The sequence below is a fragment of the Arachis stenosperma genome, chromosome 8 (genome assembly GCF_014773155.1).
Source record: "Arachis stenosperma cultivar V10309 chromosome 8, arast.V10309.gnm1.PFL2, whole genome shotgun sequence".
NCBI classification, from domain to species: Eukaryota; Viridiplantae; Streptophyta; class Magnoliopsida; order Fabales; family Fabaceae; genus Arachis; species Arachis stenosperma.
In genome coordinates this window covers 52,939,333-52,956,844 of record NC_080384.1, presented here as the reverse complement: position 1 = coordinate 52,956,844, position 17,512 = coordinate 52,939,333, and the positions used below count along the sequence as shown (strand labels likewise).

Genomic DNA, 17,512 nt, shown 5'->3' with positions numbered 1-17,512 from the left:
CAATAGCCGCTAAATGTAAATTATATTCACGAGTCATTCAACTTATCAAAACAATTTGCGTAACAAGTTGAAATTTTTACAAATTTTATCATCTCCATTACAACTCATGCTTAGTTATTTATAATAATTTTTTTTAACAATTAAGTATGTCTTTAGGTATATAAAAGCTTAAATTCCATGTATTTAATCAATTCTCCATATGAATAAAAATGTATTGAATTATTAAAGATTTTTTTTTTTTATGTATGTATTGGTGAGCTAGAGAGATGATAAATATGATATGTTATTTATGTGAATGAGTGATGCTAGAACTAATTAATTATAGATATTATACTTATACATAATTTTAACAAAAATGATTATGATCATAATTGATTGAATAACAAATGATAAACGTAAAAACCTAAACTTACTCCAAAACCTAACCAAATAAACTCAAATCTTGAATTATAACAAACTTATTATATATCATTAACAAAAGGAAAAGTCTAACGGGCCAGCAATTTTTGTATTTTTTGACCAGTACTTAATTATTAAAAGAAAAATGAGTAATTATTGAATGTAATCTCACACCATTAAAAACACTATTAATGGCCAATTGATGGTTACAAAATACTAAAATTGCTGATCCCTAACATTACTCTTAACAAAACATAACATGTCATATTATTCAACGGAAATTGGTTCTATTTTTTTTTTAAATTTTTTTATAAAATATAATATCTTACCATACACTCTTTAAAAAGAATAAAAAAAATATGTAAAAAAAAATTAAATAATAAGAGATCATATTTTATAAAAAATAAAAAAAAATGAAAAAAATCTATTTATTTATTCGACGACCAGAATTCTAAAATCTAATCCGTAATCAAATTTCTGACAACGGGAAGAACGAAAGAGTACAAAATGAACCAAAACCCCATAATCAATAAACATGCCCTTTGTTCTGTTTCTCATCTATTAGATTATCAATAATGTTAGGGAACCAACTCTATATAAGCCAAGAATCAGCCAACTGGTAAACCAGAGGCACTGGTGATTTTAACCGGATGTTGCTACTGATAGGCACACGGATGTTTCTTTTTCTTGTAAATTGGATGGTTTTGGATATAATTTCTATGTTTCATGTGTTACGCATTAATAAAACATAATTAATTATATGGAACCAACTAATTAATGATCAAAGCATCTGTTCCCTAAATTCTCTCCTATCACTAGCGTATCTTCCCTCATGTTTTGAACGTGGTCAACAATAATTTAAAAAACAAATTAAATTATAAATTAATAAAACTAATTATAATTAATTATGTTGTTCCATTCTTGGCTGATTATTAGTTGGTTCCATATACTTTTCCTTAGATTATTAGTTTATTACAGTCGCTCTATGATAAATGTATTGTATTATATATACATATGATAGAACAAAAAAATGACAATAATAGATAAAGAAAATAATAGAACAAGTATATAGTATGGGTGACCAAAAAGAAATATGGTAAACAAGGAAGATAATTGGTATGAAGAATATTTGGTGTTCTCTAATCTCCACCCAAATGCTAATCACAACTTGGAAGAACTACTTGTTAGAGCAAGATCAACCAATTGTCTTCTCAAAATTTTACCAGCCGGAGATTTTGGTATAGAGTTAATAAAAGAAACACGCCGTATCTTCTTGTATGGTGAAACCTATATAAATAACAATATTTAAAAGGATCATTCATTCAAATTTGTCTTCTTTTCATGACAAAACGTTTATTAAGCATGTATATATTTACCTGCTTTGCCACAAACTCCATGACCTCAGCTGCATTGATGCTGCTTCCTGGCTTTCTTACAACAAATGCCATTGGAATTTGCCCTGCTTCTTCATCAGGATACCTGTCCTCAAAAGACAAGAAACCTTCTTGTAAGAACAATTCATGCATATCATTAAGCTAAGCATAGACAATTAGTTGAGTTGCCATATCCACAAGTCAGACATATAAATAGTGACTGATTTGGTAGTTGATTTTTAGTATGCATATATCATTTTTGTAGGAAAATTTTAGACCTCAAATGTTCTTTTGAGATCAGAGGATTGATACATACGGTACTACAGCAGCATCAGCAATTTCAGGATTGTTATGAAGTATATTTTCCAATTCAGCAGGGGGAACCTGCATTTTCATTTGAGAAATCAATTCAGTATATATAAATAATGAGAAAGTATAGGGAAAAAAGGTGAATTTCTTATTCAACAATGGAAAAATAACACTAAAATACATAACCTGATAAGCTTTGTATTTGATCAATTCCTTGAGTCTATCCACAATGTAGAGAAAACCATCAGAATCAAAATAACAAAGATCACCAGTCTTCAACCATCCCTCTGAATCTAATGTTTGAGCAGTGGCATCTTCATCTCCCACATAACCTTTCATGATTGTTGGTCCGCGCAACCATAGCTCTCCTCGGCAGCCTGGAGGCAACGATTCGCCGGTGATAGGATCAACGATCCTAGCCTCCATTTGCTCAGCTAATCGACCAACAGAACCATGTCGTTTCGCCTCATCAGGTCCTATCATCCTTGCTGCTCCTCCTGAACTTTCAGTTAGACCATACCCCTACATGATGAAAAATAAATAGATGAAAAGGAATGAATCAACGGTGAAAATGATCAAGTGGATTTTTCAATTGGCAGAATCTATTCCCAGTAACTAACACTAAATCAAAACTGTAATTAACAAGAAATGAAAAAAAAAAAAAAAACTGAAAAAGCAAGTTAGCAAGTTGACAATGCTTTCTAGTCCAATTTAAGAAATATCATTATGCAGTTACATACATAGAAATATGAATGTTGATCAACCTTCAAATCATTTCATGGCTGACAAATAAAAGCTTAGACATTAGTATAGAAAATTCACATCACACCAAAATCTAAAGATAATAAAATAAAGTAAATGTATCCTGATATAATGCATGAGAAAAAAGTTAATTTTTTTAAAAAGATATATCCAGGTAAATGGGATACCACAAGGAAGACCATGACAACAAATGTTACTAAAGTCATTGCTTTTTTTTTTTAATTTTATTTATGGAACAAAAGTCAATGATTAATGCTAAACAATGATAACCCCCTTTAATTAAAATATTTGTTCCATTAAGTTGGCGTGTTATACTCAACTTGAAAAAGCAAGTATAGTGCAATAATGAAAGTACGAAATTGTGAGACATCTTTAAGCATGCTTATTACTATATTAGTACCTTTTAACAGGAGTAAAAGCTCCCTTAGAGAAGCATACATATATTCTAATTAGAGTCAAGTAAGCTTGTTAATAATTTGATAAGGCTTATGAGTTTGTAAACTAAGCTTGAGTCTAAATTTGAGCTTATATATTAAATGAATCGAGTCTGAACTTAGATAAACTCAACATATTAACTCGTAATATATATATATATATATATATATATATATATAAGTTATTATAATTATTTCTATTAATATATACTATGTATTTTATATTATATTTTATAATTATAATATATAATTATGATACAAGACATAAATGATTATTAAGAGATAGACAATATAAATAATTGATACCTTAATAATAAACTATTAATTTATTTTATTATTTATATAGATTTATAGGTTATATTCATATTATTTGAGTCAACTCGTGAAATTTAGTCGGCTAATAAGTTTTTTGGTAAATCAATCTTAAATTTTATAAATAGTTTTTATTATTAATAAGTTAGACTGTGGGTCGAGTTCAATTTTTGTAAGTCGAACTTGAATTTGAAATGATTCGGCTTACTTTCTATTCTAATTCTAGCAATCGACAGTCCAAAAATAATTGAAAATAGAGGAACAAAGACTAAATAAATAAAGTATTAGAAAATTTTTAAATATATCTAGACCACTAATATTTCAATAATCTTAATCGTTAATTTTAATTAATATATATTTTTTATAATTAAGATTAACATTTAGAATTATTATTAGAACATTGATGTGTCTGATACACTTAAATTTAAATTTTTCGGTAAGTATTAATATACCTAAAATTATAAAAAAGGCAGGCACTTGATAAACTAATGCTGACCATATTTATACGAGCATGCAGCTAATATGTGTGTAAGAAGTTTGATACTTTCCTGGAACTTTAAAATTTTTAGTAATAGAAAAATAATAAAATTTAATTTAATATATTATAATAGACTATTCAAATAACAAACATACACATTCACGTATATTTGTAATTTTTATGATAAAATATTATGTACAAATATATATCTCTAAATGATTTTTAAAATTGTTGAAAGCAAAGAGTGATTTCATGGATAAAAATTTAACTATCTAGTGTCTTTAAATATATTTTAATAGTATAAATAATAATTTTTAAAATTATTTTAATATATTCAATGTATAAAAAAGTAGAAAGAAATGATCTTTTTAATAACTTATAATAAAATCTTTCTTTAAATTCAATTAAGAAGTTAATTTTTTCAATTAATATTAACTATTTTTTAATTTTAAATCTAAATAAAAAATTTAAATCATAAACTTTAATTTCTATATCTTAAATTTTTTAAAATATAATTTTACAATAAAAGATTAACTAATAATAACTACTTGATTCTCTATAATTTTTCTATTTCTTTTTATAGTACTTCTAAAATATATTTTTAAAACTGCATGTTAACCATACCCTTAAAGTAATCAACTTACACAACTTTGCATCACTTTTCGGTGGAAAGTAGTAGAGTTTTTGCTTTTTGGATCCTATTAGGCTATTATAATTAAGAAACTGTTTAAGTTATCTAAAGCATATACACTTTACGTCTGTACCGGAAAATAATCCATCTTAAGTATTTTTTCTAATCAACTCTTATACTGATTAGTAATACCTTAAAAAATATAAAAAACTAAATAAATTAAAATGTATGATCATACTTGCATGCTAATTTGTTGATATAAACAAAAATAATATTCTGTCCTCGGTGTAAGAGAATATTATATATACACACACATACATTTTCCCGAAATATATAAGGTATTTTTGGCTTTTGCAGTAGGCTCTACATGGATCGGATAATATCCGTATACTGCATCCGATTCGAATTTTGTGGATATTATCCGATCCGCAGAGCCATCTGATTGGATTAGATCCGTACTATAGTAGGATCGGATTGCGGATTCGACAGTGATGTCCGCAGATTTGATTCGCAAATCCGCATATCCGCACATCACATATAAATAACATAGTTTAAGAAAGTAAATCTTAATGTGATATGAATTTTAGTGTGTTATTTTATGAGTTTTATGATATTTTGTTTTTAATTTTTTATGTTGTACTTCCAACTTAAAATAATTAAACTTAAATCTTGTATTATTTTTTTGTTTTTGTTATTCCAAAGAACTATTATTGATAATATTTTAGAAGTAAATGAGTTTAAACAGATAAAAAATAAATTTTTTGGATTTTTTTTTGTAAAAATAACCAAACAGAATCTTAAAATAATTTTTTTTAATTATGCGGATATATCCAATATCCAATCCGCAAGTATGCAGATCAGATCGGATCAGATCTATTCTAAAAAAATGCAAATATCATATCTAATGCGATCCAATAAATACAGTGCGGATCAAATAAAATAGAATTTCAGACTATATCCGATTCGATCCAATTCGTGTGCAGCCTTAAACTTCAGCTCAGTTAAAGAATCTTTTTTTCTAATTGAATAACTAAAATAATGCTTATTTCACATTTGCAAGCTACAAGAGCATTTGGATTATATCAACGCCGACACACGCACACACACCTGTGACCTTCTTCTGATTATTATTATTATTTTATATAACCATAAAGGCATAAAGTCTTAGTAGGTAGTTAGTTAATATAGTTTGCCATAAAAAAATAAAATAAAATCAAAACTACACAATTCAGTTATCATACTCATGCACGTCAGCTAGATATTCATCAGCACACATGACACATGCAAATTAGGGAGGGCCATTACCACACCCTTAGTGGTCCTATTGGCTATTATACGTCGTCATCATATATAAGAAAAAATATAACCCCCACCACCTTCAACCACAAGCAACGCACTATAACTGAAAAAAACATTATATTGTCATTTGTCAAACCCATTTTGGTTTTTTTAACAGAATTTTCTAAATTCTTTGTCAATTAATCTTACTAAATATAATCTTTTATCACACGCATTTTATATATATATATTTTTTTATCGTAATTGTAAAGTAAACAATAAAAATCACACCTAACAGTTACACTTTTTCATGTGCTTCGCTCTTAGCCTCTTATACACATAAAAAAAATTTAGAGAATTAATAAGAAGTAAGAACAATATTTTCGCACCACCAATATATACACATATGAGCCCGGTTGACGTCAAACAACTCTTTTCAATATCGATATCATGTTAACAAATAAAACAAAGAAATTAATTAATTAAATCAAATACTCTGGTTAATTACTGATTTAATAAATGACATGTAACTGAGATCAGAGCAACTATAATTTCATTAATTTGTTTCAGTTTATTATAAAATCACTATTTCAAAATAATTAAAGCTTTCGAGGGTTTTTTTGAGCAATACTAGGGACAGTAATTTTTGCGATTGTTAGCCATCAATTAGCCATCAATGATGATTTGATGGTGTGAGATTTCATCCAATGGCTTATCTTTCTCTACCGATTACATGCTGGCCAAAATTCAATAAAATTGCTGACCCCTAGACTTTTCCAGTTTTTTTTGTCCAGAATCTTATAATATTTAGAGTTGCAAGATATATCGTTTTCTTTTTTGTTGATTACTTTATAAGCAGTAAATTATTTTGGTCAAAACGATGGTAATAATATTAACTATAAGTCATCATCACATTTAATGCGAATCTTCAAATGAAAACTGATATATAGTAATAACTCTTCCGTTTGTTTTTTCTATATTAAAAATTTAAAATATACATTATAGTTAACAAATATCTTAAAAACACTAATTAGAAAAATAAGAATGATTTTGTTTTTCAGTTTTTCATATATTTAATATATTAGAAATATAATCAGATACTAAATTTAATTTTAATATAATAATAAAATATTTATACAATCATATAATTACATCTATTCTTTTTTATATACATTTTTTTCATAAAATTATTTTATACTAAAAATATATCAAAATTAAATTCATAATCTTAATTAAACTGTAAGATGAGCATGATAGTAGATATTTTGAAAAGAAAACAAATAATAAAATAAAATAAAAGAGCCAAAAAGTGTGTAACCCTTACCTCCACAATTTCCACGTTGGGGAACTTAGCACCGAAACTCTCCGCCACCTCTTTTCCCAGCGGAGCTCCACCGGACCCTAACAACCGCAACGAACTCAGATCATACTTTTTTGCCACCTCCGACTTCGTCAGCGCCACCACCAGCGGCGGCGACACTGGCATGTAATTCACCTTGTATTTCTCCACCGCCCTCAGCATCCCTTCGAAATCGAACCTCTCCATTAGAACCATCGTTTCACCCATCGCTAAGCCTCTTATCAGCATGAAGAACCCGAACACGTGGAACAACGGCACCGTCACCAGCGCCACCCAGTTCTCCTCCTCCGGTGACTCTTCTGGCGCCGCCGTCATGTGTTTCAGGTGGAAGAACCCTCCAATTAGAGCGATGAGGTTCCCGTGTGTGAGGAGAACCCCTTTTACTCTTCCCGTGGTTCCGGAAGAGAAAAGAATCGCTGCTGGCTCTGACTGACTCACCTCGACTCGTTCGAGTTCGCTAGTTACTGACTCTTTGTTCTCGAGCATGGAGAGGAACTCCGGCGAGTCGAGGAGGATGGTGCCGAGGGGTAGTTTGGGGATTTTCGCGGCAGTTTTGGAAGTTGTGAAGGCGATTTTAGGGTTCACGAGTTGGATGAGGTGAGTTAACTCGGCCGGGGAGCTGAGAGGGTTGGCGGGAGAAATAACGATTCCGAGGGATAAGAGGGAAAAATAGAGAACGGGAACGTGTACGGAAGGAGGGGTGAGTATGATTGCCACGTGTCCTTTTTTGAGTGGTGTGAAGGATTGGAGGGAGATTGAGAGGGATTTTATGCGGCGGAGGAGGAGAGGGTAGGAGAGGCGGATGTCCGCGGCGGCGTCGATGAGAGCAGTAGTTGCGCCGTCGGTGGAGGTGGCGGCGGAGGGGATGAGAGAGAGTGCGTATTCGGTGATTGAGAGAGGCTGAGAGGGCGGAGGGAGGGGGACGTTAGGGCGGAGGCTGTGGAAGGTTCTGGAATGTGGGTTGAAACCACTGTTTGGATCTACCGTGGTGGAGTTGGGGCGTGTTTGGCTGTTGGCCATTTTTATTGGAGTTAAGAAAAAGAAGGAGAAGAAAGGAGGTGGTGTGTGAGTTTTTTCTTTGTGTTCCTTTCAGTCTTTTGAACAGTGATTAAAGTTTGGATTATGAGATGAGACGTGATTAACTGATTATCGTGTTACGAATGGGAGCGGAATAAAGTATGGGAATGTGGGATTTGCTAATATTTTATTAAAATGGGAGTTTGACCAGGACATTTGATGGTAAAAAAAAAAAAACAATTTTATTGAATAATTTTTTTTATTATGGTTAATATTTTATCAAGTGTTATATATATAAGTTGATGAGTGAAAAAAGGGGTTTGTTTCCTAATTAAATTGAGCATATAAAGTATTTATTTTTCATAAAATAAAGAATGCAGTACAAGTAGTATTTGTGTCATTTAACATGCCATTGAGTAACGCTTTAACTATATGCATAGAAGAAAATAAAAAAAAAAGTTCCTTTGTCTATATCCCACGTGTTTTTTTCTTTCTTTTGTTCACTAAATTATTATTTTACTTTTTAAAAAGATTTCATATTTTATGAAATACTTTTTTAAATTTAAAATAAAAAATAATATTTTGATAATTTAAATGTCATTTTAATTTAAACAAAATATACTTTTTTAAATGGTAAATAATTTATGCATTAGATCTAATTATTCTGAAATATTTAAAAGCACATAAAAAAATTTTAAAAAATGATATCTAGATTTTCTAATTTTTACAAAATTTTCAATTTACAATCGTCAGATAGCCATTACGGTGTTGTATTAAGGATAGGAGTAACTGAAGGCCTCTATTGAAGTACAAGTGGCCGTGGGCCCTAATTGAATAATCAATTTTTATGTATGCTGTAGTTTTAGTACGACAAAACATTTAATTCTGGAGAACAAGTGGCCGTGGACTCTAATTGAATAATCAATTTTTAAGTATGCTGTAGTTTTAGTACGACAAAACATTTAATTCTGGAGGAAATAAGATTATTCTTGTCGCCTACACTTCTCTTTTTGGCGATTTTAATGATTTACAGTGGACTTATTTATTTATTTGCTTTTGCGGTTTTTTTTTTCTAACAGGAGAGCTCTTTTATAATTAGAGTTAATTCTAGTGTCTGGATGTAATATATGTATGTTTAAGGGATTAATACATAAAAACAAAGTGTTCAGAGCTAATATTGAAATTTCAGGATGTAGATAATTTAATACAGTATGCATGGGGCAGATGAGGTAAGATTTCACTTGATAGTTGTGAGTAATCATTTAATCAATGGCCTTTTTCTGTTTTTTGGGTCATGTGCTTAGCCCACAGGCCCAACATAACCAGGAAAAAAAATCCTTTCCCATCCGAGACATCCTAGTTTACCCTGAATGGCAATAAATCAATCTCCTTTTTATTGCTGGAGTTCTTCAAAGAATTAAAGAGCTAACCACAAAATGTAACCCGTTTGCAATATTAATCATTATGCCACTGCGTTTTTCAATGCCTATAGGCTCCAATAGTTAGAAAACTTGCCCTATGAACCAAATCAATGTTATAAAAGTAATCCTTGAACAAGAACAGATGTCTAGAAAATAAACTTGAATATCTTGATTGAAGTGAATTATGGTTGGATTTATGTTCTAACTTCTAAGACAGGTATCTCCAAGTCCTTAGTGATCTGATTTGTGGGTAATGTAAACTCATAATGCGATACAAAATATATATGTTCCAATGTAATATCTAAAGCTAAACAACTTTATTTGTTAGTCTTCGGATTTGCTTATATTTACCCATATCCACGTCACAACCAAGCTCTGCCTGGTAAGCTATAATTCATTTGAAGACCAAAAAGTAAAAATAAAGAAATCATTGGAAATAACATGTTTCCACAAGCAACCTACCCAATAATATACTTGGGTGTAAATAACATCAGATAACATTCAAGCAACACTAACGTTCAAAAACAAAAAAATCATGCAAAACCACTGAATTGGTTCCATAAAAATATCCAGAATAGTCACGGTTAATTAAACTTTATTTCATCCAAGTAAAATGTAACTCTCTTGATTTGAGTTTGACAATAGCCGTATTCGATTTTTTTCCAAAATAAATGAGTAAAAAAGGTGAAAGGTTAGAGTTTTAGAAAATATTTTAAAATACAAAATTAGCAAAAATAAGTTTTTAACGGCAAAACAATTATATATCATGCTCAATAGGATCCCTAAGAAGAAAGCACCTTCTCAACTTCAGCTGTCACCTCTTTTGGAGGCTTCTCGGCACGAAGATTAGCAACCATGCCCTTCTTTGCATAGTAATCAATAACCTGGTCCAATAAACAAATTTGTTTTATAGAATGTATTAGAGTATAAACAAAGATTAAGTATATCATTGATGATTTAGAACCAAAATAACATTAGCATTCAAAATCATACTGGTTCGGTTTGTTTATGGAATGCTTCCAATCTTGATTTAAGAACAGCTGCAGTATCATCCTTGCGTTGAATAAGAGGTTCGCCAGTAATCTAAAAATTTTTAAAAAATTCAACAGAAACTTTTGAAATAAGCTTAAATCTCATAGATGTCCATAAATTATATTTAAACATATAACACGAGATTCAAACTTACATCATCAACTCCAGGAGTTTTAGGAGGAGCATATTTTGTATGGTATGTTCTGCCACTGGATGGGTGTATCCATCTACCGGTAATTCGCTCCTCTAAGATTGCATCATCAATGGCAAAATTGAGCACTTTATCTACTTTGCCTCCCCGCTTTTCTAGCATCTCATCAAGCTGCAAGTAAAGTAAGAAAAAACAAATGAATCCCAACATAGCATTGTCTAAAATGATCAATTTATAAATTTATAAATTGAGCATGTAACTAAAAACTCATGTACAGCAAAATAACACCTTTTGTGCTTGAACTACAGTCCTTGGAAAACCATCAAGAATGAAACCTTTTTGACAAGATGGTTTCTTCATTGCTTCGTCTATAATGCCAACAACCAAGTCATCAGATACAAGCTCTCCCTGAAATTTCATCAAATGATATTAGTTAAACAAGGTATATAAGATCTAAAATTTACACATCAAATAGCAAATAATGCACTTACCTTATCCATAGCTTCTTTTGCCTTGACACCCAGTGGAGTTTTAGCTGCCACTGCTGCCCTTAGCATATCACCTGTAGCCAAGTGGCACAAGCAGTACTCATCCTTTATAATTGGTGACTGTGTGCCCTTTCCTGACCCAGGTGGACCTGTATGAACAATTTTAAGTTTAAAAATAAGCTATGTTAAATAACTCTACCTTAATGCTAAAGTTACAAACAAAATAACTCATGCTAACATAGGAAAATTAAACAATCATTCATATCTCAGCCATTGCCATACAATCTACAATAAAGTACTTTAGTTTATGAAAGAAGAAATTAGTACTGTGTTTCAAGAATCCTGATTTGCATTATAAAGAACATTATCATAGGATGAAAACAGGTAACAAATAAATAGGGATATAAAAAAAGTTTTAAAGTTCAAAATACTAATTCTCACACGCATAAAAAAAACCTGAAAAAAGGATGAATTAATTTAGATTGTTAAAAAATATAGCTTCTCTTCTTCACTAATAATTGAAGACATTAATAATGGGCTAAATAGATCCAATAATCTCTATAACTTTTGACACATGATAAAATTTCGGTTCACCGGGAGTAAACAGATTACAAAAAAAATAAAGAATTTGTGTGTGAAGCTGAATGAAACCCTAATTTAAAAAAACTGAATGAAATTGGTACCGATGAGAATGAGGCGCTTGTCGGGCTTGGAAGCACACTTCATGCGGCGGAGGAGCTCCGACATGAGATCCACGGAGGGCACATCTTCCAAATTGGGAGCTGCACCACTTGCCGCCATTGTTGTGTGTTTGAGTGAGAGAGAAAACCAAAGCACTGAAAGCTTATTCTAGTTTCTTACTGTAAGTTATTTGGATTCTCAAATGCACTCTTTTACACACTCACCTAGATTTACCCTTTTGCCTTGGTTGGAACTTGGGAATAAATACAAAATTAAAATAATCACATATTTATATGATAGTCTATATTAAGATCAGTTATTAAAATATAAAATATAAAATATATATCAAAAACAAATTAAATAATATATATTTATATATAAATATTTAATAATTAATTTTAATATATAAATAATATTTTTGTTAAAATAAATAAATAAAGAAATTAATAGAGTAAATATTTTATAATATATTATTATAATTTTATTTATAATTTTATACCATGACATTAAAGCACTAAAAAATTTATTCATAGATGAATAAAATTAATTTTACCCACCAAATTTTTAAGAGAACATCGACATCTCTTTAGTTGATTAAATAAAAAAATTATATACACAAAAAATCAATTACTAAAACAATTATCATATATTTATATATAAATACATATATTATATATTTCTTTTTAATATATATTTTATATTTAAAAATATTTTCTATTCAAATGACTAATTTATAATATATTTGTAAATAATTGTTAAATAACTAAAGAATATTAAAAGCTTAATAAAAAATTTAATTTTAAAACAAAATTGGTATAAAAAATTTACATATGCATCTACTGTATTGAATATTAATAAAAAATTAAAAATAACTACTCTTTACTATCATCACATAAATAATCATAACAGAAGACAAATATAACTAAATCATGATATAAAAAAAATAAAAAATACTATTTATACACTAAAACTAACCATTAATGTATTTATATATAAATATATATGTAATTTAATTTACTTTTCATGTGTATTTATATTTTATACTAGTGGCCAATTTTGACGGCTAATTTTAATATACACGTATCATAACTCTAAAAAAAATATAATAGTTGTTTTAGTATTTGAGTTGGATGATGAAACGTGACATGATTATTTGTAATTTTTGTGATAACTTGATTAGACGAACAAATAGATAGTTCTAGAATTTTGTTGTTAAGCAAATTGAGTTCGAGGGGTTTTTTATTTATTTATTTTTTTTTGTATTTCATGAAGAAGTATATTTTTATAAGCACAATGAATTGAGTTTGATTCTTCACTTGCGAAAAAGATATTAGGCCCCGCCAAATAATATTTTCTAAGCATTCTACAACAATTTAAAGCTCGATTTGCACTGCCATTGAAACTATATTATATTAATTTCTTTTCTTTCTGAATCGGTCAGAAATATGAAAGAGATTATAACTTCGAAGTTGAAATGCTTCCTTTTCCTTCAACCTTCTGAATTAGTTATCGGTCTCTCTGGCAAACAATTTTTGAATGCTGGATTCTCGTTTCTTTATTCAACTTTGGTCTGATACTTAACCCTTAGAAGAAGAAAAACTCGTGTATCACGTTCTAAATGGCACATGTAACCGCACTTAAACCCATTAAAGAAGGGAATTGGGCTCACTCGGTCACTCCCAATTCTGTTTGTGCTTTCAGAAGAAAGTTTATCACCAAATGAAGAAAACACAAATCATTCTTATTATTCTTATTATATGAATCATCCAACATACATCCAAGTTCAACAACTGTATCCATGGAATATACACATGGACAAAATATTAAAGGATGTTTTAACCCACACTTATTTCAACACTCATAAAACTCAACTATGGAAAAATAATAATAATTCAAACCACCAAGACTAAATTGAGCACAACCTTGAAAATAATTAATATCAAATAAAAATTATATAAGAGCAGGGTCTTCAAAAACCATGAATCTTGATTTGGTCCTTCCTCACCAGACCAACCTGAACCAGAAACTGAGATACGTTCTTGCGCTGATCCCCTTGAAGCTGTATTATTTTGCCAAGCTCTTTGTCCTGAACGACATTGCCGTTGCAGCAGAACTCTTTCTTAAGGTCTTTGAGGATTTTCTCGTAGCTGAACTCCTTCTTCAGCCCTTGCACTGTGGTCAGGCTCTTCTTCCCATTCCTTTGCTGGATGCGGATATGGACATACTCCTTGGCCCCGGGGGCATCCGATTCTTTGGCCTCGGCGAAAGGGTCGAAGGGGGTTGGGACCTGGATTTCCAAATCAACCATGTACTTGGGTTGTTGTGGACTTGATAACACTCCGAACGCTAAAAGAATCTGCAAAGGAAGCAAAGATCATGCAAAGGTTTAGTATACAAGAAGATGCCAAACACATGCAACTCTAAACAACCTATTAAGTATTAACGTATCTTTATAGGCCCTATCAACCCTAAACAAATAAACTGCGGAACATATAACAAACCAGATTAAGAATAACCCTAATTGAGCTTAAATTTAATTTACTCAAAGAATATCAAAGGAATCACCAAATAAAGTAAATCAATTTTCATATGGAACTGAAGATTTCATAGCTCTACAATTATCAACAGATACCTAGCTCAGTTTTGGGATTTCCATGAAATCAAGGCGAGAACATAGCCATGATCAAACTCAAAAGTTTCTTTTGATTCAAATAGGAAACAACCACCACTAACAGAATCGATTTCAAAACAGAGGCCAAAGATTCCTAGATCAACGATTATCAACAAAAGAAAAACCTCTGATCACCATATACAGAAACAACAAATCAAGCCGAAAACAAAGCCATGATCAAACTCAAAATTTCTCTTGATTCAAATAAGAAACAACAATCACTAACAGAATCCTAGCTCAACGATCATCAACAAAAGAAAAACCTCTGATCAACATATATAGAAACAACACATCAAGCCGAGAGCACAGCCTTGATCAGACTCGATTTCTTTCGATTCAAAGAAAAAATAGCCACCGCTAACAGAATCGATCTCAAAACAGAGGCAAAAAAATTCCTAGCTCAACGATGATCAAAAAAAGAATCTTACGAAAAATAAACCCTAATCACTTCAAAATTTTCATAACTAACAACAACACGTCATAACAAAGGAAACAGGAAACCTAAATTATAATTTTCTGAAAAGAAACGGCATGATTAGAGACACACGAACCTGTAGACAACGAAAGATTTCGAGAGAATTCGAGAACTGAGACAACAATCAAACAATGAAGAAAAAAGGAGCGGGTTGATGTCCTTATATAGTGCGTAGACGTAAAGGGGAAAGGCGGTGCCAAGTGGTAAGGGCCACAAGTTTTTTGGACGGTTGAGATTAGTTTTGTGTACACGTGGACGGTGATTAAAGAGGTTCAAGAGGTTCGGGAATTCGCAAGTGGTTGCGTTTGGTTTTGGGGTATCTTATTCCGTTATTCGTGTGTGTTGTTATTGTTATTTGGTGAAAACTCACGTGAAAATTTGTTTATGTAAAGTTATTAGTTAAAAATATGTTTGATTAAATTATTAGATTGATATATTTAATTAATTTATTATTCAAAAGTTAATAAAAATATTAAATTATTAAATAAATTTTTATTAATAACGTCATATAAAGTTGATTGTACATAAATTTTACTTTCGTTTTTTTAATTGGATGAGAGAATAACAAAGTAAACGCGTACAATGAACGCGGACAAAACTACTGGAGCCAAGTTGTCCAGTTAGATTAAATAACCAATTTCGCAACATCTATATTTTTTTTTAATTAGTTCATAATTTAAAATAATTTCCAAAAATTAATCCTTTTCTTTTTCTCATGTTTCCAACTTTACATACCAAAAACAATGTAATTGACAGCTAACATTACAGACAGTTTGTTTTTGGAAATTGAATTTGGGCCAATTCATTTTTGGCCGTATTATTGGACATGCAATAAAAACAATCCAGTAAGGTTTGGGCCACAATAATAGGTTAATATCTCAAGACCAAAAAGTTATTTATCGGAATAATAGTTTTGATTTTTGAACTTTTGATTAGCTGTTTATATTGTTAATGTAATTAACAAAATTAAACTCTAAACAATGCATAATGCATAACAATCCTGCCATTATTTGGTCCCGAAGCATGTTGCAATTAATTTGTTCTTTTGACACATTTTAATTGTTTTTCCTTAAAAATCGATAAATTGTCCGTACAATTTATAGTAGAATATTTCAATAAAATTTTACTTAGTATTTGACTATTTGTACGAATTAAATTGATATCCTTAAATAATGTTGTTTGATTTGTATAACTACTCTGACAATATTTTATTATTGTTATTGTCGCATTTTTTTAATAATCAAAATGTTCCATAAAAAATCAGGTGTGCGTTAATTTAGTTATTGAAATATTAGACACTTTAAATTGATTCTTTAAATATATACAAAAATTATTTTTAATATAAAGACAATAAAATTTTGGTTGAATATTGATATTTAAAATATATTATATTATTATAAATATGTTGAAAATGTCAATACAAAATATAGGGAGTGTGTTGCTGCAGTTTGACAATATCCAATACACAACATATATATTGATAGAATATTAACACGTGTTCAATACGTATTTAACATATACTAGAATATTAACACATGTTTAATATACATTTTATATATTGATTTTTTATTTATAAAATTTACTCTCCTATAATTACTTTAAATAGTATTATTTTTAACAAAAATATCAATATTTTTTTATATAAAAAAATTAACCGATATATACAGCCGTAAATCATTTTTTTTTTAATTAATGACATATGATATATTAGCACACTTTTTAGTTTTTTGTATAATTTGAATTACACAAGTGACACATTTTTTTAGTTTCTCTCAAAATAATTAAAATCATCTTCTAGTGTGGTTCTTTCACCAATTAATGACTGTCAAACAAATCGTGTGTTAAAAAAAAAAAAAAGGAACTGGCACTCAAAAATAGCTTAAGCATGTTTAACTTGTACATGGTAAAAGCTCCCAAATGTTAAATGTTAAAACACTTTTTTTCTATTTAAAGTTTTAAAATGTCTAATTATTCTATTATTTCATATAATTTTATTAAATTTATAATTAAATTTTTATATTTTATATTTTTTTAATAATAAATTTATTTATTAAAAAATAAATAAATATTTATCCAAGTTATAGAACAATAGAAAAAAAAAAGTAAAGTTCTCTCAATAAATACTAAATTACCTCAATACATTGACAATACTATTAAAAGATAAAATACAACAAAAAAAAGAGAGAATAGAAAAAGTAAAGTAAAAAGTGAATAAAAGAGAATTGACAGATGGACTTAGT

The 17,512-nt window shown here is 29.6% G+C and overlaps 3 protein-coding genes across 4 annotated transcripts; all 3 read right to left on the bottom strand.

Moving 5' to 3' along the window:
- Positions 1-1,385: 1,385 nt before the first annotated feature.
- LOC130943544 (4-coumarate--CoA ligase-like 9) lies at positions 1,386-8,492 on the bottom strand. 2 transcript variants are annotated; one of them, XM_057871464.1, is made up of 5 exons: positions 7,301-8,492; positions 2,268-2,603; positions 2,089-2,156; positions 1,776-1,878; positions 1,386-1,686 (listed from the first exon to the last, which is right to left on the bottom strand). In XM_057871464.1, exons 1-5 carry the CDS (start codon positions 8,354-8,356, stop codon positions 1,561-1,563), a joined length of 1,689 nt encoding a protein of 562 aa, XP_057727447.1. In that variant the 5' UTR covers positions 8,357-8,492; the 3' UTR covers positions 1,386-1,560. The 2 variants fall into 2 exon arrangements, 1 of the variants encoding a protein (XP_057727447.1); XR_009071838.1 differs by having other exon boundaries at positions 1,575-1,686; positions 2,051-2,156.
- Positions 8,493-10,265: 1,773 nt separating this feature from the next.
- On the bottom strand, positions 10,266-12,355 carry LOC130945031 (adenylate kinase 4). The gene is made up of 6 exons (XM_057873682.1): positions 12,129-12,355; positions 11,449-11,594; positions 11,246-11,365; positions 10,961-11,128; positions 10,768-10,857; positions 10,266-10,658 (listed from the first exon to the last, which is right to left on the bottom strand). The coding sequence occupies exons 1-6, from the start codon at positions 12,244-12,246 to the stop codon at positions 10,557-10,559; spliced, it is 744 nt and encodes a 247-aa protein (XP_057729665.1). The 5' UTR covers positions 12,247-12,355; the 3' UTR covers positions 10,266-10,556.
- Positions 12,356-13,846: 1,491 nt separating this feature from the next.
- Positions 13,847-15,436, bottom strand: LOC130944691 (protein translation factor SUI1 homolog 2). Its single transcript, XM_057873149.1, has 2 exons — positions 15,349-15,436; positions 13,847-14,482 (listed from the first exon to the last, which is right to left on the bottom strand). The coding sequence occupies exon 2, from the start codon at positions 14,432-14,434 to the stop codon at positions 14,096-14,098; it is 339 nt and encodes a 112-aa protein (XP_057729132.1). The 5' UTR covers positions 14,435-14,482; positions 15,349-15,436; the 3' UTR covers positions 13,847-14,095.
- Positions 15,437-17,512: the final 2,076 nt, after the last annotated feature.